Source organism: Tachyglossus aculeatus, chromosome X2 (assembly GCF_015852505.1).
Source record: "Tachyglossus aculeatus isolate mTacAcu1 chromosome X2, mTacAcu1.pri, whole genome shotgun sequence".
NCBI lineage: Eukaryota > Metazoa > Chordata > Mammalia > Monotremata > Tachyglossidae > Tachyglossus > Tachyglossus aculeatus.
The window spans coordinates 23,143,523-23,164,223 of NC_052100.1; the positions used below are offsets into that span (position 1 = coordinate 23,143,523).

Consider the following 20,701-nt stretch of genomic DNA (forward strand, 5'->3'; position numbering starts at 1 on the left):
GAGTTGAGCAATTGATTTGGAATTTAATCAATATCTCTTTCACGCTAAAAAAACTCAGACCCCCCCAAATTTTTCAGGATTTTGCTTTAATGCTCTCCTTCATTTTGCCTGAATAATCTCAGGTCATATTATCTAATCCACAAGAACCGCCCCCCCCCCCATTCTTCCTGTATTTGGTTTTCATACTGTCAATACTGCTATGCCAACTAGTTACTGTTTCAGAAAGTCATTACTCACTTGGGCATTTTTCCAATCCAGACATTTTTCCCCATGAATTTATAGAATTTTATGATAAATGAAATCAAAGTTTAAAAATGATGATGTTTTAAAATGCTATTTGTATTTGTAGTAGTCCAAGAAAATGCTCACTTGGAATATCTGGACACAGTCACAATAAAGAAAATTTAAGCAATTTAACTCAAGAATCATTTACATACCTGATTTTCCTGAGAGAGAACAGAATTAGCTATTTTTTCCTTTAGTAGGAGTCTGCAGTCAGTTAGACTAGGAAATAGATAGCTGAGCTACAAAGTGTTTTGCCTTCCTTTTTGTCTACGCCCCTATCGTCACTCATCCACACCCACACTTCTTTTTAGAGCATGTTTCATCTGGTTAGAAGAAGATAAGAAGGAAAAGAATGTAGAATGCCGCCTCCACAAATTTTAGAAGACCTCTCTAGGTCTGCCACCAAGTTGAACTCTGGACTTTTATGTTGTCTTTTATGTTGCTTTGTATTTATATTTTTTCATCTTTTCTACTGTGTCTGTTGCCAAACCCTATTTTGGATTGTAAACCCCTGGAGGGCCAAAGACCCTGTCTATTTCTGGTGTTATTTTTTCCCAGGTTTAGTACAGTACTCTGAACACAGTAGGCACTTAATAAATACTATTATTACTCCTACTAGGAAGCAGTGTGGCATAATGGAAATAATAATAATAACTGTGGCATTTGTTGTTTGTCTACTATTTGTCAGACTCCGTACTAACTGCTGGGGTGGATACAAGCAAATCAGGTTGGACACAGTCCACAGTCTCAATCCCCATTTTACAGATGAGGTAACCAAGTCCCAGAGAAGTGAAGTGACTTTCCCAAGGTCACACAGCAGACAAGTGGCAAAGCAGGGATTAGAACCAAGGACCTTCTGACTCCCAGCCCCTTGAAGGAATCCGAACTCCTCTATTGGAATAAGCCACTTAATTTCTCTATGCCTCACTTTCTTCAACTTTAAAATGGGGATTCAATACCTGTCCTCCCTTTTACTTAGACTGTGAGCCCCATGTGGGCCTGATTAACTTGTATCTGCCCCAGCACTTAGAACAGTGCACATAGTAAGCCCTTAACAAACACCATAATTGCTTGCACATAAGCTACTTGCCTTCACTTGCATAAGGGTGACTAATATTTCTGGAACAATATTTTCTGGAAGAAGTCATGACTACCAAATACATCAGGTCGTAACTTTCTCTCAATTCCAGGTACAAATATTTTCATTCATACTTTTGGTGAAGCAGAATGACCTAGGGGAAAGAACACATGGCTAGGAGTCAGAATCCCTGGGTTCTTATCCTGACTCCACTATTTTACTGCTATGGGATCTTGGACAAGTCATTTAACTTCTCTGTTCTTCACTTTTCTCATATGCAAAAAGGCGATTAAATACCTATACTCTCTCCCTCTTGGACTGTGAACCCCATGTAGGAGAGGGACTGTGTCTGTGTCTGACCTATCACCTATCTTCTGACTGCTCCTTCTCAGTCTCTTTCACAGGCTTCTCCTCTGCCTCTCATCCCCTCACTGTGGGAGTCTCTCAGGGCATAGTTCTGCCTTCCCTTCTATTCTCCATCAGCACCTACACTCTTGGAGAATATCTTTATGTGGATGATTCCCAATTCTATCTCTAAAGCCCTGATCTCCCTCCTTTTTTATGGTATTTGTTAAGCACTTACTCTGTGCCAGGCACTGTCCTAAGCGCTGGGGTAGATACAAGTTAATCACGCTGGACACAGTCCATGTCCCACATGGAGCTCACAGTCTTAATCCCCCTTTTACAGATGAGATAACTGAGGCACAGAAAGTAGGTGACTTGCCCGAGGTCACACAGCAAATAAGTGGTGGAGACAGGATTAGAACCCATGACTTTCTGACTCTAGACACTACGTCAGGATAGGGACTGTCTGAGCTGCTTTTACTGTGCCTACCACAGAGCTTGGCACCTAGTAAGCACTAAAACAAATATCACAACTAAAGAATTATAAATTACCTCATCTGCAAAATGGGGATCGAGACTGTGAGTCCCACATGGGACAGGGACTGTGTCCAACTCAATTATCTTGTATTTACCCCTGCACTTCATAAAGTGCCTGGCACACATAACAAATACCACAGTTATTATTATTACCTGGGGCCCAAAGTCTAAAGGGAAAGGAGACCAGCTATTTAATCCCCATTTTACAGGTGAGGGAACAGAGACACAGACAAGTTAAATGAAGGTCACACCAAGGTCACACAGCAGGTAAGTGGCATCTACCTACCCCTCTCATAGCACCAAGTGGTCCTGTGTGCTCAAAGGAGAGTGAGGGTCAAGATGCAGCAAAAAGGTACATATTCCTCTCCCTTTTCCAAAAAGATGGGTTTACCTATCTGGGTTTACCTGTCTGTGTATGTATGAATATATAAATATCTGTGGCTGTATGTGCATTTCAATGTGTCTGCATCTGTGTCTTTATGATTTCTTTGTTTCCCTTTCTCTCCCTAGTGTCTCCCTCTTCATTAACCCCTCTTTCTCTGCCCACCTTCTATTCCCTTTTCTATTTTTTGACCTTGTTCTCTATTGTTTTTTATTTTCTTTTCAACTACAAATCATAGTGCCCCAATTTGAGCTCTCAGAAATATGTTCACTGGAATCTTAAGACATGCTAAATGTGTGAATTTCTTGTATTGAGCCATGTATTTGTATAGTGTTAGTTCTGCTAAAATCAAATGGTTATAGTTACTATGAATAGTTTGATAGCTTTACAAACAACTGGAAGTATACAAAGTCATCTTAAAGAAATATTCCTTAATAGTGGCAGCCTAATGAAAGACATTCAGAAATAACTCTATTAAACCTCTTTATTGGTTCAATCATGTAACATTTGTATATGGCCACTTTAAATTTCAAAGGTGCTTCTGTAATATCAAATCAAATGTTAGAAATACACGTATCATTTGTTTTTGTATTGTTGAGACACTTACTGACTTTAGATGTAGTTCTTGAAAGAAGATTTTTCCCTTAATTTTGCAATTGTACCAATATTCTGAGAGGGGTCTTTTAATCATTTGCTACAAAAAATAATGGATGCAATTTTGTGGTTTGAATTTGGCAGGCCAACAATATTACTGGCTATTTCTGGAAAAGCAGTCCAGGAGCCAATTTAAATACAATTTTAAATCACAGAGGAGTAAAACTTCAGGCAATGGGACATAGCTGTGGAGAACAGAGACAGCCTCAGAATAAAATCACCTTGGTGACGAGCCAGTGTCAGGCATGAGGCAAACTGTCCCCATCAAGCCCCTTCCAATGTCATTATGTGTGTGCAAGCGGGATTCCATATGATGTCACTATGTTATGCTGCGGGCATACCATAACGATGTCATCAGCTCGTTGTGGGCAGGGAACGTGTATGCTATATTGTTTTATTGTTCTCTTCTAAGTGCTTAGTACAGTGTTCTGCACATAGTAAGCACTCAATAAATGCAATAGATTGATTGATTGAGTCCACTCAAACCCCCAAACCTAGAGCGTTCCTCCAGATGGGACCCTGACACCCCCTCCACCCAGTATTTACTGTTCACACAGAGGTGGCTTCCAGTTCCAGCTTTTACATTTTTAACTACTGCCAGGCCAGGCCACCCCGTGCTCTGACATTATACCCTGAAGTAGTTCCCTCACTCGACTGATTAACTTTTAATACTATCTCTGCTTTGGTGTCCAGCAATTATAAATTTGAGGGCTCCTAGAACAGAGACTTCAAGGGCATCATGGCTCTGAGAGAGAAAAGGAAAATGGTTGCAGCACTTAAGGATACCAAATATGATTGCCCTGCAAAGAACAATCTTTAAGAGTGTTCCATGTGGAAGGGATTATTGGTCACAAATTGATCTTAGGAGACACATTAGCATGTGTAGCTAGACTCTCACTATCACTAGCCAAAATCTTTGAACTTGAAGGACAATCACTTATTTATATCTATTGATCCAATAAAATGATAAATAACACAATGACTGCATTTTAGATGTAAAAAAAACTTCTCAAGCAATAATAATAATAATAAATGATAATAATAATAAGCAATTACAAGTACTGTGAATTGTATTTAGGGTGATAAATCCAACAATAACTAATTAGTATCAGTATGGCAATTAGTCAGAGTAAAAGGGACATGAGGAACAAAGTCTCTGAGCTGTTTTGACATTCAGACTAACAACTTTGAGGTTTATCTCTCAGGTTGCAAGATCCTGTTGGGAAACAGGATGTCCCTATCTTATGGGGAACAGAATCTGCCATAGAAGAGGATGCCATTGGTTTTGTTGTGCTTGATAAAGAACAGAAAAGGATGATCTGCCACAAACTGAAGTTCAACATAGCCAGTTCTCCCGGACATGACAGCTCCAGAGCCAGCCGCTGCCTCCGTGCCTTCTTCATTGACCTCCACAGAGGCCTTGTGGAACACTTGGGATAGAAACAAGTTGTTGTTTTCTGACATGCCTGAAAAGTTGGCTTTCCCTGGGATGAAGGCATCTTTCATCCCCATGCTGCTCAGGATGGATTTCAATTCACAATTCTCTTCCAGCTTGAATTGAGGCAGGTACACATACACAAGTCCCTTCTTCATGGTGGATTTGCTGGTCCACTCATTCAGTTTTTCATAGGTTAATTCCTTTTCTAGCTGCAGATGCAAAAATGGATGAATGAGAGAGAAGCACAATATCCAAAATCAGAAATACTAAAGTGAATACTATGTGTTCGACTTTTCCATTTAAAATGCATTTGGCAGCAATTGGATTGCCAGCAAACTACAAGGACTAAGCAGATAAAATGCTCACATTGATGGCCTCATGTTAGGGTAACGTTCTTTCATACAGATGCCTTGCAAGATATAAATTATCTGCCACCATATGCAATACCAAGTGGTTGAACAAGATAATCACCCGCTTTGAAGCAATGCTAACAGCTATACATCTCTCTTAGGCACATGAGAAGAATAGAAGACAACAGAATCTCTAAGCACCTCCTGTAGCAAATGGAAAGGAAGCATCGGCAAGGCAGGAGGACAAAATAAATGATATAAAGATATAGTAAAACCTTGTCTAAAGTGGAGCTAAAGAGGAGTGCCTGTTGGGAAATCAGCACAATGTACAGAATAGTTGTTGGGCAGTAATCAAGAGCGGGGAGTGGCATACCAAGAGGCTCGACAATAGAGAGAGGCCCTTAGGTGTATTAGTCACGCATCCACCATTTTAACCACAGTGAAACATATGGTTAGATCACACTGTCAGTACTATTATCTTAGAAAGTGTATGGCTGCTATTAATACTGATCCACTTTGAACTTGATTGTCTCTATTCGGTGGGGCTACAGAGCATTTTAAAGGAACAGTGTTGCTCCTTAGTAAATGGAAGAATAAGTGAGACCAAATGGAAAGTTCAGAAAATCTAGTTTTATGAGAACTGGGTTTTTGATGTAAGGAGAGGAATCTTGTTTAGGATAGTAAAAATAGGGGTTCAAATTCCAAGGTCCTTATATAGTCTTCTACACACAATAGGCATTCAATAAATGCTGTTAATTATTATAATCCAATGATTGGAAAATAGTTTGTTTCATGTGGTTGTATTTGGGATTGGATGGCACATAAAGGATACCAGGTATAAGCCCTAAAGATAATGTAAAGCCACCCATGCAAAAGAAACCAGTGAAAGGCAAAGTGCTCCCTTGACCCACAAACCTAATCCAAACTTCTTCAGTTACATTTGTTTATGATTTTCAAACTCAGAGGTTTCAAGTTCTACGCAAATGAACATAGACATATCGATCCAGGACTTGAAAGAAAACAACTTAGCCTAGACTAATTCAGTTTTTGGAGAAAGAAGAATTTGCATGCACTGAAAAATGTGTGGAAATGGCAGTGAAAATTTTGTAAGCCGGTAAAAATGTTTGCAGAAAGGAAGATTTTAGAATTTATCTCCATATCCTTATTAATGTTTCATATGAAAGTTTGGGGCACGTTTCATTAATCTAAATGGTCTCCCTTATCATTCAATTAAATATTTAAGTCTTTCTTAAGCTGTAAGTATGTTCATCCCAATTTTCTTACCTGGTCCAAACCTGTAGATGAATCACTGATTTCATCTGGTAATAGTAGGAACATGCTGATATCTCCTTTATAAGGCAGCTCAAGAATCTGAGTTTTCAGTTCTTCTATGTAACCAATCTGGAGTGTTGCTTTCTGGTGCATCATCTGTACTGGTTTATGCTGGGACTATGGAAAATTCAAGATAAAGAATAGAATATTCTAGTTGTAAAATCCCTCACAAATGTAGATGTTCAAAAGAGAATAGGCTGTCCTTCCGCACTGCTGACCAAAAGAAAATTAGGACCATAGAATAATGAAATGGCTTTACATGGTAAACGATTCATTTATAGTATAGTGCATTAAATTTGTTATTGCGTATAACAGTAGGGCTTTGAATAACAGTCTGTGAGCTGAAAGAGTTCATGTGACCCCAGCAACTCCTAACTCAAGCAAGGAAATGGCTTTGGTTATGGAAACTGGCTCAATGAATGATAGTCTTGAATGGTTTTAAATCTCTCTCTTGCTCTCTCTCTCTCTCTTTCTCTCTCCCTCATACACACACACACACACACACACACACACAAGTCCACATTTGAAAACAGCCCCAAACAATTCGCCATAATGATGTGTTGTGAAATTTCATCATATTGTTCCATACCAAGCTCACTCGGAAAGGTTGCTGCTTTGTGGCTTTCTTTTGAAACGGATTTTCCCACTTTCCTTTGAAGTAGACAGCATTGACAAGGATCAGCTTGGTCTCCTCATCCACAGAACCTTCAGGTAACAGAACTGGAATTTTACCTGCAGGAGACATGACATTTACTTAGCTTTTCTGTATGGTACTTGTTACATAGCTGAACCTTAGAGATTTTCCTATAAGGAAAAAAAAAATGTAAAAAACCTAAAGAGGCATTTTGCCTGAACTTTCAAACCCTGCCCAATTCCTGCATCAACTGAAATGATTCCAAACTCAATTTGAGACATGGATAAAACTCCCAGTTTTCTTAAAAACTTGTACAACATCAGAGAAAATTTTTAAGTTTCCACCAGACTTGGAAAGAGGAGAGTTTTACTCCTCTTCAAGTTATTTTCCAACTGTTCGGCAGTGGTGTCACCAGAGGAGATTCTATATATTAGGCAGTCCGGGGCAGATCATTCAAGATTGTGAGACCATGGTCTTCCCCAGTTAAAGAGGGCTGCTCCTTTTATCAGGCCAGAAAGGGGGCTAAGCGAAGTACTACTTGTGCAGATAACTGCTTTCACCTAAAGAAAAAAGTTATTGCTGGATTTTGTTTGGAGGTGAGAGAAGTGGGGTCAAGAGAGAGAGAAATAAATGGCCAGACTTCAAGGAACCATTTTTAAGTACTTAGTAACAATTTTGCAAATGGAAAAAAACAGTGGTCAGTATTTTTCCTGGATTTACCTTTTGTCTGAATTTCAACCCAGGAGTTGATCTGTTTTCTGGTTTCATTTGCATTTTCCATAAAGTTAACTGCTTGAGGCTCTGCAGAGTAGTATTCCTCACAGAGATGCAAGTATTCCTTAGAGGAAGTGAAATTTCAAAGATTAGAATATATATAAACCCAAAAATCTTTAGGTGTTATCAATTGAGAAAAATAATCATTCCATGAAAATCCTAAATGTTTCTTATTAAAGTAGCTCTGCAGCAAATTCCATTTAAAAAAAAACAATGCATCACATAAATACTTCACAGGCAGAATACTCTATTTTAGAAACATAGGATGTCATATAAAAATTATACTTCCAAGCACACTTCACCCACAAAAGTTGATTCTTTCCTATAAGCTGGCAAACTATCTTTTTTTGTCTTTTTTTCCCATAGTCTCATACCCAGCCAGGAATCTGGTTGCATTATAAACTCCCAGGAGAGCTTACTTAGATGTTTGCTGGAAGATTTCAAGGAGAGTTTAAGACAGTATCTCTAAGAACATTTAGGCCAATGCACTGGGCAGATGCGTTTGGAATGCAGTCACTGGCTCCATCTTACAGGAGTCCGTGGCCTAAGGAATGCCCTGGCAAATAATAATAACCTTGAATTTGCACAGAACTTTTATTTTTCAAAAGCTCTTTCACATTAATTGTCTCATTTTGTCCCCATACCATCCTCGTACAATAAAGAAAGGAAGGTATTTCCCCCATTTTACAGCTAAAAGTCAGTGGGTTGAGACTGTGAGCCCCACGTGGGATAAGAACTATGTCCAATTTGCTTGGTTTAGTACAGTGTTTAGTACAGTGCTTGGTATATAATGAGCACTTATATCGCATTATTATTATTATTATTATCATTTTGACTTACTTTAGGCCACACAGTAGTCTAGGGGCAGTTGTGCCCTTTTGAATAGAACACCTGCCTTATATGGCAAAATAATGCCATAAGAGGTCATGATGTCCAGTTTGGTGACTTAAGTAATGGCACCTTATTAAAGGGAATGTCCTAAGATAGGAGAGGAAAGAGTGACAGCATAATGTCAGACTAAGCCTGAATGGTGCAAGCAGAACTCCATGCCCTTACTCTTCTCCAGACTGCCTGCTCCTTGTAAGGTATTTGAGTCTACTTGCCATTATCTCATCTTTTACCTTATCCTCTACAGGGAATCACTGTAGAGCTCAAGATTTATCTGGAACACTTCTGAAAAAACCTCTGATTCTTTCTCTAAAAGGAGGTCTTGGATTGATAGTTGCTGGTGAGAGTTGTTACTTACTTCTTTAAACTGAAAAGATTTATCTCCAAATAGTTTATTGGCACTTTCAAATACGTAAACTTCAGAGGCTTTGTTGACTGCAGATCCAAGTGCCTGGAATCCAGTATGGATTTCATTTCTGGCTTGGGCCTTTAAAAAGAAAAGAATTGTTTTATAATGTATCCTTGAGATCTAAGAAAGACCCTTGAAAATCAACGATCGCACCTTCTTCAAAGGGAAAATATGCTTTCCTCAAAAATCTCCAGTGGCTACCAATCAACCTATGCATCAGGCAAAAACTCCTCACCTTCAGCTTCAAGGCTGTCCATCACCTTGCCCCCTCCTACCTCACCTCCCTTCTCTCCTTCTACAGCCCAGCCCGCACCCTCCGCTCCTCTACCGCTAATCTCCTCACCGTGCCTTGTTCTCGCCTGTCCCACCATCGACCCCCGGCCCACATCCTCCCCCTGGCCTGGAATGCCCTCCCTCTGCACATCTGCCAAGCTAGCTCTCTTCCTCCCTTCAAGGCCCTACTGAGAGCTCACCTCCTCCAGGAGGCCTTCCCAGACTGAGCCCCCTCCTTCTTCTCCCCCTCCTCCCCCTCACCCTGCCTTACCTCCTTCCCCTCCCCACAGCACCTGTATATATGTATATATGTTTGTATGTATTTATTACTCTATTTATTTTATTTGTACATATTTATTCTATTTATTTTATTTTGTTAATATGTTTTGTTTTGTTCTCTGTCTCCCCCTTCTAGACTGTGAGCCCACTGTTGGGTAGAGACCATCTCTATATGTTGCCAACTTGTACTTCCCAAGCGCTTAGTACAGTGCTCTGCACACAGTAAGCGCTCAATAAATATGATTGAATGAATGAATGCTTTGACTATATTCTCAACATTTAGTGGCATTTCTGCTGGAACATTATTGTAAATAGTTAATGGATTTAAAAATAGACTAATTGGGGGAATTGGTTTGTGATTTTGCAGTATACAGAATGGTTTAGTTTCTTCCTGAGCCTAAACAGCTCTTATTTATGTACTTGGAAGATATATGAATTCTTTATTTCAAGTATCAGAGACTGAAACTTTAAATTTCTACAGCGTTCTCTAATAGCTGGAAAGGGTGAATGCAACTTCCAAAGGTGCCTAATGTCCTCAGGCAATGAAGGAATCTGTCTGAGAATGTCAAAGGTGGACTCCAGAATTCCAAATTTAGGATGTATAAAGGACTCCGTGAGATACCTGATTTCTCCAACCACACTCTTAACAGGAACTGCTGTGTGTTAAAAATAAGTTATTTAATTAGCATTTTATGTATCTTCTATTTTGAAGAAAAGTAACTGATGGACGATCTTCTCCACTTGCTTATTTGTAAAATAAGGAAGATAGATTTAGTTTTGAAACACTAGAAAATACAGAAGGAAATTTCAAGAGGCCTGTGTCATGGACCAAATGATAATCTGATAATGACACGTACCAAATAAAGTGACTGAAAACATGTTGGAGGGTGAATATGACTGAAGTAATATTGGAGACCTGCCTTTTTGAAAGTTTTCTCCACATGATTTCCAAGAACCATTTGGAAAACTAGCACAGTCACTTCCTAATCTCTCAGTATTCTCAAGGGATTCAGGGTGAGATTTTTCTTTGGCTCCCCTCCTCCATAATGTTTGTAAAAAGTGTATTTAGTGAGATGGCTAAATGGATGAGATACCTTCTGAATGGCAGGGGGATAATCCTCTTTTCGGATTTGCTGCATCATTTCACAATAAATTGGCTTCTTTATGGCCACTTGGGTAGCTTTGTCTACTTCATCTCCTCCAACTTGATTAAAATGAAGGACCTACAATTAAAATTACAATGTAAATAAATAGTGAAAAGCACAGTGTATCAAGCACTAGTATTATATTCTAAATGATTACTATTGCTTTCTTCCATAAATGGATGGATTTTACTGTTTGTTTTTTATGGCATTTGTTAAGCCCTTACTGTGTGCCAGGCTGTACTCAGCACTGGGGTAGATACCAGAAAATCAGGTTGAACACAGTCCCTGCCCCACAAGGGGCTCACAGTTTTAATCCCCATTTTTACAGATGAGATAACTGAGGCACAGAGAAGTTAAGTGATTTGCCCAAGGTCACACAGCAGACAAGTGGAGGAGTCAGGATTAAAACCCGGGTCCTTCTGACTCCCAGGCCTGTGCTCGATCCACTAGGCAATGTTGCTTCTCTAAAATCAAAATGCTCATTTTGCTTTTTAATTGAATGTTAGTTTAAGATGGTTAGGGCTATAGTCTTAGCAAGAAAATCATAAGTAAAGGAAAAGAAGGAGGCGAAGTAGGAGGAGGAAGGAAAGGAGGAGAGAAAGAATGAGAAGGAGGGGGGAAGAAAGAGGAGAAAAAGGAGGAGGTCAAAGGAACCAATCAATACTATTGAGCACTTACTTGTGCAGAGCACTCTAATAAGTGCTTGGGAGAGCACAAAAGAGTTAGGAGACACAAGCCCTGACCTTAAGGGATTTATAGTCTACCAGGAGACATAGCCATGAAAACCATTTACATGTAAGAGGAGGAAAGAAAAGTGGATATTAAGGAATAGGGTATATAAGTCAATTAGAACAGAAGCAGCACAGGTAGTTGTGAGCACAGAAATGAATAGTTGGCACAGAAGTGCTGAGCTGGTAATTGGGAAAATATGACATGGGGAGATGAGAAGTAAATCAGGGAAGGCCTATAGGAGGAGATGTGATTTCATAGGGCTTTAAAATGCAGAATTGTGGTCTAGAAGATATGCAGTGGGAGGGAGGGAGAAGGGGCATGAGCAAGTGATTGGACAGTAAGAATTCAAATTTGAGTAATATATTCCAAATTGTTTCTGGGAAAGGGTAAAACAAGAATAAAAATGTCTTCTCCAGCACTTCTCCAATACTTCTCCGTAGCATCCTCCAATCAGCTCATGAATTAAATATACATTTTCTAACTGAGGCAGGGTTTTTTGTTTAGAGGAAATAGTGAATTTATGACAGAGATAATAAGAAAGCCAAGACCCATACTTTCAATTTGATGATTCAAAATGCTTCTACATTTAATTATGAATGAATGAACTCTTCCTTGAATTCTGGTTAATTTTGATATTTAAAGTTCAGAATATGATGTTGCCTAAACATGATTCTTTTTGAGATTTGTTTTTTAATAAAAAAAAACTTTGTTAAAGTCAAGAGAAAAGAAAGATTGCAAAATATAACTAGCACCAGGGAATTTTGTAATTCAATCTTGGGCAACTTAAACTGCAATGTACCAAGACTGTGAGCCTCCACATGCGACAGGGACGATGTCCAACACGCTTATCTTGTATCTACCTCAAGGCTTAGCGCAATGCTTACCATATAGTACAAGCACCATTTATAAAAATAAACATTTTGAGACATTCAATGATTTAATTCATAATGGCAGTGCTGGACAATATCTTCTTTTGTGCAGCTGCAATGGCCTTTGTATCATTCATTAGAACCAATTTTAAGTTAGTCACTATTCACATAGGAAAACTTAATATTCACATTTTAAAAGTGCAAGATTAATAACAGGCTGGGAACATTTTGGTGGGCAGAAGCTTCAAATGGCACATGTAGAAAATTGATTTACACAATCAATTAATAGTATTTATTGAGTGCCTACTATGCGCAGAGCACTGTGCTAAGAATTTAGGAGAGTGTGATAGAGGTAAAAGACATAATCTCTATCCTCAAGGAATTTACAACATACTGGAAACAGATACAACATAATTTACAGTTAGGAGGAAAAACCCAATAAAGATGGAGAAATGAATAGATAAATGCTTAATAGTAGAGTATATAAATGATAAGACAGGAAAAGTATGATGAGAATTTAAATGATGAGGGAATAGTTTGGAGGCTATGACTTAAAGAGAAGGAGGTTAATCTGGAAATACCTTCTGGAGTAGGTGCGATTTCAGGAGGTATTTGAATATGGGGGGAATTGTGACCTGGTGGATTTGAACTGGGGTGGGTAGGAGAGTTCCAAACAGCGTATGAGCATGAGCAAGTGTCTGAGGGTGAGAAATGAGAGCAAGGAATAGCAAAAACATTGCTTGGGAGGAGTGACAAGCACAGGCTAGGGAGAAGAGGATAAAGAGAGCAGATAAGTAAAAATGACAGCTGATGGAGATTTGGAAAACCAAAAGTCCAGAGCTTTTGCTTGATGCAGAAGGAAATGGATAATCTTGGGAGGTTTTTAGTGAGGTTTGAGGGTGTTTAAGGGAGATGACGCAGGCTTCAAAATCTAGTATAGGTGCAACAGAGCAGAAGTTGCAAACAGGGAGACCAGTGGAAAGGCTGATAATGATTTCTACTCAGGAAATGACAAAAGCCTTTCGATGTAAAGAAAGTTTGGAAATATTGTGGAGAAAGAGCTGACAGAGTTTAGCAACAGAGTGAGACTGAGGTCTAAAAGAATGTTTTCCATTTTAAGGTGTCAATGGAGCAGTCATCCTAAAGGCACGGGGAAATATGAGCTGTTACAGCAAGAGAAAGGTTGGGGCTGGTGAAAGAGATTTAAGAGTCAATCGTGTACAGCTGGTAGCTGAAGCTGGGTGAAAGAGATCCCTGAGAGAACAAGTGTAATAATAATAATAATAATAATAATAATGGCATTTGTTAAGCACTTACTATGTGCAAAGCACTGTTCTAAGTCCTGGGGGGGATACAAGGTGATCAGGTTGTCCCACGTGGGGCTCACAGTCTTAATCCCCATTTTACAGATGAGGTAACTGAAGCTCAGAGAAATTAAGTGACTTGCCCAAGGTCACACAGCAGACATGTGGCAGAGCTAGGATTAGAACCCATGACCTCTGACTCCCAAACCCGTGATCTTTCCACTGAGCCACACTGCTTCTAGATCCAGAACAGAGCCTTGTGGGATACCCATAATGAGGGGAATGAGAGTTGGAAAAAGGGCCAATGAATGGAGGAAGCATAACCCATAGAAAGAGCAAGGGAGCCCAGAGATCTGAGTTCTCCAATTGTGTGTCTTGGTAAGTGCTCAATAAATATGATTGATTGATTGATTGATATGTTGAACAGGGACTGTGTCTCATTTGATTACCTTGTGCTGCCCTAGTGCTTAGCATGCAGTACTTGCTTAATGAATACTATTCATTTTGTTGTTATTATTATTACTACTGTTTTAGGAGTGAGGAAAATGTTAGGAAAGAATCAGGAGGGCACAATGTCAGCAAAACCAAGGGGAGATAGCATATCAGGAACAGGGAATATTGGAAATGAGTTTTATAGTATTGAAAGGGGTTGTAGTATTGGATTTGCATAATTGCCTCCACTCAGCCTTTACTGTAGCTGTGTAAGATTCTTACTGAGTGAGATCACATGCTGAATTTCTCTATTGGACAATTGATGAGGTTTGTTTTCTTCACTTGGCCTAATTGTCCTGATAGTTATAGCCCTTATTTGATTATTTGATTATTTTTTTCTCTCACCAGTCTCAAGTTTTTCTCCAGTGGATAGTAAAAGAGCAGGTAAATTGACACCCTACATTAGCTCACACCTACCTCTGACATCTGAGCTGCAGTGTTACCTCTGGCTCCTAGATAGACCATGGCCATAGCAGAAGAAATGCTCCAAGGGGAGAAGAAGATATTCTTATTTTTATTTGCTTTAGATAGAGCCTTGAAAAGATCAAGGACAAAGCTTGTATTAGCTGCTTGGAGGTCTTCCATTGTATCAACCTAGAGAGAGAGAAAGAAGAAAAAGTAAAAACCTCTAAATGTGGATACCTAATTTGTTGACATCAACATAACACAAAAATACTTCTGGTTCTGTCTTCTTGGTCCCTGTGCACAGGGACAAGATTTTTAATGTTGCCCAAATTCCATGGAAGCAGAAGGGACAGGAATTACACAAGAAGACTAGACATTTTTATCTTTTATGTCACTTGATGGTTTGCCAAATTTCTAACCTCCTAGCCAATCAAAAACAGATTTGAATTTCAGTTACCTTAGAAATTCAAACTTCTTGAACTGTACATTGAGGAGTGAATTAAGTCCCTGTGGGCTCTGGAGCTAAACACTTTGCCAGGTGCCCCAGCAACATCTTGCTGTGAATTACATCCATTGGTCTCAGTTTGCCCTCTCCATAAATCTCAATTCACTTGTCCCCTTGTCCCTTCATTGCTCTTGAACCATGAACATTCAGCCCTGGATCATCCTCACAGTACATTTTCTGTGTCTATGGGGCTGAATTAGTTTGGCCAAAATCCATGAAATAGGCAAACAGGCAATCTCTTTCCATTACAAATCCATCCTATCCTGCTCTAACTCACTTCTCTTTTCCACTTGACAACCTGTATTATGCTTCCCTCATTGATTCCCGTGCCCATGAACCCTACCAACTTTCCTAAACCTTCAAGTCCCTATCCAGTCCTCACACTGCCTCCCTCACATACTGCTGATAATCTCACAAACTACTTTGTTGGTAAAATTGAAGCCATCAATCCAGAACTTCCCAAGGTTCCCCCATGCCTTCACCACTCTACTGCTCCTTCCTTGTCTTTCTCCTGTTTCAACTGTTTCTCAAGAGGAAATTTCCTGCCTGTTCTCCAAATCCATCCACTCTAGCTGAACCTCTAACCAGCATTCCTTCACTTCCTAAAAACATATGCTCCCAATTTTTTCTCCTCCCTCATTGTTATCTTCAACCTCTCATTATCTGATGGCTCTTTTCCTTCTGCCTTCAAACTTGTTCAAGTCTCCCCACTCTAAAAAAATTCCCTTTCTTGAGCCTACAATACCCTCCAGCTATAAACCTATTTTTCTGCTCCTTATTCCTATATCTAACTCCTGGAACAGGTTATATACACCCACTGCCTTTATTTCCTCTCCATGAAATCTCTTCTTGACCTACTACACATTTGTTTCCACCAAATGCTTAGTAAAGTGCATTATACCCAGTGGACACTCAATAAATAAAATTACTACTGCAACATAGCAACAACAACAATTATTATTACTAATACTACTTACTCTCTGTCTCTCTGCACTGCCCCATCCTCTGGCCAAGAGATATTTTCTGCTTGGAATTGGAGTGTGGTTCTCTGTCACTTCCCCAGCTGCACTATCCTTTTTCCCCTCCCGCTTCCTCTCCATGCATATAAGTGGCCCTCTCAATGGCAGATCTGGAAAAATGGCTTGTGAGAAAATGGCCTCACCCTGCTCCTCCATCAGTTCAGGTCTGTAGCATTCTTGGCTCCTCAAAGACCACACCAGAGGACAGGGGAAAAAAGAATGAGAGAGAGAGAGAGAGAGAGAGAAAGATAGAGAGCACACGCCCAAGTGGAAAGCAAGCTACAGTTTGGAAGTTGGGGAGGAGAGAAGGTAGAGGAAGCAAATAAAGTGGATTTTTCTATCTAATTTCTGTTTCCCCCAACCTTCACACCCAGATGTCAGGGCTCGGGGAGGTTATGGGGCAGAACAGCTATTCTGGCTCTCCCTCATCTCTATCTATCCCTTGTTATTTTCACCTCTGGCTCTTCCCCTGCCATCTTGGTCAGTCCTGCATTAGAACTAAGGACTCAGGCAGGGGTGGCAGGGAGGTGGGTTGAGAAACACAGAGCCTGGGAGGGGAAATCCCAGAGCCCCATAAAGGAGAAGTGAAGAGAAGGGAAAGTCAGTCTTCTAACTAGCTCTATCTCTCTCTTCTAAAGGAGAACCAACTTTCCCTACTTTTCGCTTGTCTTTCACAGGGCTCTGGGATTCTAAAGGAGCAGAGAGAGACAGCTGTAATGCTGGCTGGAGCCAAGGGACATGAGTGAGCTAGCAAGCATGCCCCCTTGATCCCAGCCCCAGATTTAGGTTCCACTTGGGGGTGGAGTAGCTGAGCCAATGCCACCCTGACATGAGGACATGACCCCAGCTACTGCAAGGACTAGCAGAGAAGAGGATGAGAAGATTGAGGGAGGCAGATGCCCTGCCCAAGTTGCAGGTTGGAGGAAGAGTCAGGCTTGGACTGTACCCCCTTCTCCCCACCTCTGCACTACCTTCCATCCTGCACCCTGAGTCCCAGCTGCAACCAGAGGATCAAGCTTCAGCTCCTGGCCTGGGCTAGGAACCAGCATCTCCCTTCCCACCTCCTCCCTTCCTGGACCTCCCACGTAGATTTGAGGGTTATACTGAAGGCAACAATCACAGGGCAAGGGAGGAGATGTAGGGAATGAAGCAACCCAAGGCAGACAGAGAGCAAGAGACTTGCTACTTTAGTTTCCTCTCTCAGTCCCACCTCACTCAAGAGGATGCCACCCCTCCCACCGCATCTTCCCAACTGAGCACAAGTAGAGATTTGTGCCCAGAGCAAGCTAGACTGACTGTGCTGGAAGGATTGCTCCATCTGCCAATTACATGCTGGGGACTCTTGGTACCCGGCTCTGCCACTGCAGGAAAAGGACTGGTACCAGGAGAGGGATGAGGACAAGGATGGGAGGAAGCAGGTGGTCTGATCAAGCCATGTTTGAGGACGGCTTTTGGTGAGGGTGGCAATGGCAGTGGCAGCTCTCTTAGAGGAGGGATTGGGAGGAAATTGGTTGTTGGATGGGAGTGGATGGGGGCGACTTCTCTCCCTCAAGTAAGGTGCATATCTCATTCTCTCCTGAGCCTGGAAAGAAGAACAGAACTAAACATTCTCAAGATGGGTGTGTAGGTACGTATGTACCACTGATTGATGTTTGGAATTATCTGTCTCCATTGTGATATTTATTGGCAAGCTATATGCCACAGTCTGTGCAAGCATCGATTAACATAGACGCGCCTTGGGTGTGCTGATGATAGAGGTATAACCAAATGTTTTGACACACCCAAGTGAGAATGTGGGCTGAAGAACTAGAACACAATTTCAACTGTATATTGTTGGGCTTTCATTAAGGTCAAATACAATACCTATGATGATTTTAAAGTATATGTATTCCAAAGGACACAGAAACTAATCTTCCTAAGCAAATTCTCCTCCTCCAACTTCAGCCTCTTCTGTGTCATCAGCTGCCTTGGGAAGGATTGTAACAGAAATGCAGGCTGTAGTTCTAGTTTTCTATTCCTGTAGGGTTTGTTTGGCTAGAATCAAGCAGCGGGACATCTCAGCAAATGCAGCTATCACTCCACTCTCTAATCTGCAGGCCCTTCTTTCACTGTTCCCTTTCTGAAGCTGCTATCTCTCATCAAACGATAGGCAGTTTTACTATGAATATTTCATTCTCAGTAGCCCAGCAGAATTCTTAGTCTCAAGTCATTCAAATTTCACTATTAGTTCCTGTGAACTAATGGACTCATTTCTCAACAATACCAAATACAAATTAATTAAAAATACATGCTAGAGCAACTTCTCACTCTTGTGGGACAAATGGACATACTGGGTCTTTAAAAATCACCTTTTCCAAAAATAAATTGCCATCTCTTATCTCTTAGGAAAGGCAAGAAATGTCTTTTGCCAATGCGCATTCACCAACACATACAGAAATACAGTCTAATTAATAATAATAATGATAGCATTTATTAAGTGCTTATTATGTGCAAAGCACTGTTCTAAGCGCTGGAGAAGTTACAAGGTGATCAGGTTGTCCCACGGGGGGCTCCCCATTTTACAGATGAGGGAACTGAGGCACAGAGAAGTTAAGTGACTTGCCCAAAGTCACACAGGAGCCAGGATTTGAACCCCTGACCTCTGACTCCAAAGCTTGTGCTCTTTCCACTGAGTCACGCTGCTTCTTTGAAATATTTAGTTTTGTCTGAACTTGGAAAAATGCAGTGAGAATTTCAAAAGTCTATCTTCAAATTCTGCTTTTTGGTCATGTTCTGAACTTTCTATTTGGGAACTAGTATTGAAAGAATTAGAAGTGATATATCATCCATATAGTCAATACTAACAAGGTTGCATTTTCTTATAAGTGTTTTACTCTACAGGTAATCGTACTGTTTCAATTAAATCTTACACATTTCACCCTTAACTACTCTTACACAGGTTGATCAATGTTCCACTAGGAGTTGGCCAGACAGAATTTAGTAAATTCTTTTAAAATGTATAACTGGAAGGATGCTAGGCTCCAGAAATATTCCCTTAGGACTATTTAGGCCTAGAAACATGCCTTCTGTATATTTGTAATATGCAATAAAACACATAGAGAATAAAAAAGAAACAAGTGACGAGTACATTTACAAGTACATCAAGGCATAAATGAATGTTTTAAACAAAAGGTGCCCCACATCCACACCACCATTTTCACCAACAAAGATGAAGAGAAAAACAGTGCATTATAAAAGATATTGCTCTCAGTCAAAAGCTGTAAAAATAGGAACTCCTATTTCTGGTTGCCATTTCAAAAGAAAATTGTCTCTCTATGTCTGCCTACATAAAGTTGTATAGGCACTGACTTCTTCCCATTCCCATCCACAAGGAGCCAGTGAGGCCTTCCCACTTTTTAATTTGATACTCTGAAGCTCAATGAGCTGTGGGCTTAATGCATCTTGGAAGCATAAAGTTAAACAGTTAAGGCAATAATAATGGCAGATAAGCTTAATGAAACCTTTTTCAATGATACATTGAAGATTTTAGGTAATTTAATAGATCTATTATCCTAATGATTTTTTTAATATTAGACAGAATTAGGCTATGTCTACAGAACTAAAGTGGAGAGCTGAAGCAATTATGATGAAAATTCGGGCCAAAACGTAGAGTCACTGAAGCAAAACTTCAAGCTGAATTATTTGGACTGACTAAATTGGTCAAATAAAGCAGACAATTGCTTGTGAACTCACTTGTCTTTGCCCAAGTAGGCACCATCTCAGGGCTATTAAACCTCCTCAAAGGCTTAGAATCAAAGAAAGCTGCATTAATTCCTGATACTATTGGAGAACATATCCACCCATCCATCAGACTCGGTTTTAGAGACTATTGCTAGTTTAAGCTATATTTTATATTAACTTGAGCCATGAATTTTGCATGGCATTCTGAATGTAGATTTTAATTTGAATCATAAAGCAGCACAGATATTTGTTGGACTGTGGATGGAGACCATGTCCATCCTCATTATATCATATCTACCCCAGCACTTAGTACAGTGCTTGGCCCATAGTAAGCATGTAATAAATACCACAATTATTATTATCATTAGAAGTGGTATCATCGTTATTATATTAATTTAACATATGTGAATAAAAACCTTACACTAATTCTAATTCTAATCTGAATTAAAATATATTCATTTAAGCTAATTAAAAATTAATAATTTCTCATTCATTTCCCCACTGAACACTGTTACCCTTTCACATCCCATTTTTGGAAAACCAAGTAAAAATAGACACTGAAACCACAGAAATATTTGGAGTACCTTGTTTGGCTCTGAGATGAAGTCTGTCAGGTATTGCTTCCCTTTAGTTTGCTGCAGGGTATGCGTCAGAATGCCTGGTTTTAAAAGCTCTTGCCACTCCCCTCGGTAGTTTTCCCTTTTTTTTTCAGATATATTGTTCACAGTGATTCAACAGTTTACTCAGAGGGAACGCCCTTCAAATAGAAATGTATTTCTATATAGACTACAAAAGTGATTGGGCAAATGACATCATATAGAAACTCTGCCGATTTATCTGCCGATGCCGATA

The 20,701-nt window shown here is 39.9% G+C and overlaps 1 protein-coding gene across 1 annotated transcript; it reads right to left on the minus strand.

Annotated features, from left to right (window-relative positions):
* Positions 1-4,523: 4,523 nt before the first annotated feature.
* SERPINB2 (serpin family B member 2) lies at positions 4,524-20,494 on the minus strand. The gene is made up of 8 exons (XM_038771479.1): positions 20,434-20,494; positions 14,618-14,794; positions 10,753-10,881; positions 9,056-9,184; positions 7,756-7,873; positions 6,991-7,133; positions 6,354-6,518; positions 4,524-4,928 (listed from the first exon to the last, which is right to left on the minus strand). Exons 2-8 carry the CDS (start codon positions 14,783-14,785, stop codon positions 4,524-4,526), a joined length of 1,257 nt encoding a protein of 418 aa, XP_038627407.1. The 5' UTR covers positions 14,786-14,794; positions 20,434-20,494.
* Between the last annotated feature and the right edge of the window lie 207 nt (positions 20,495-20,701).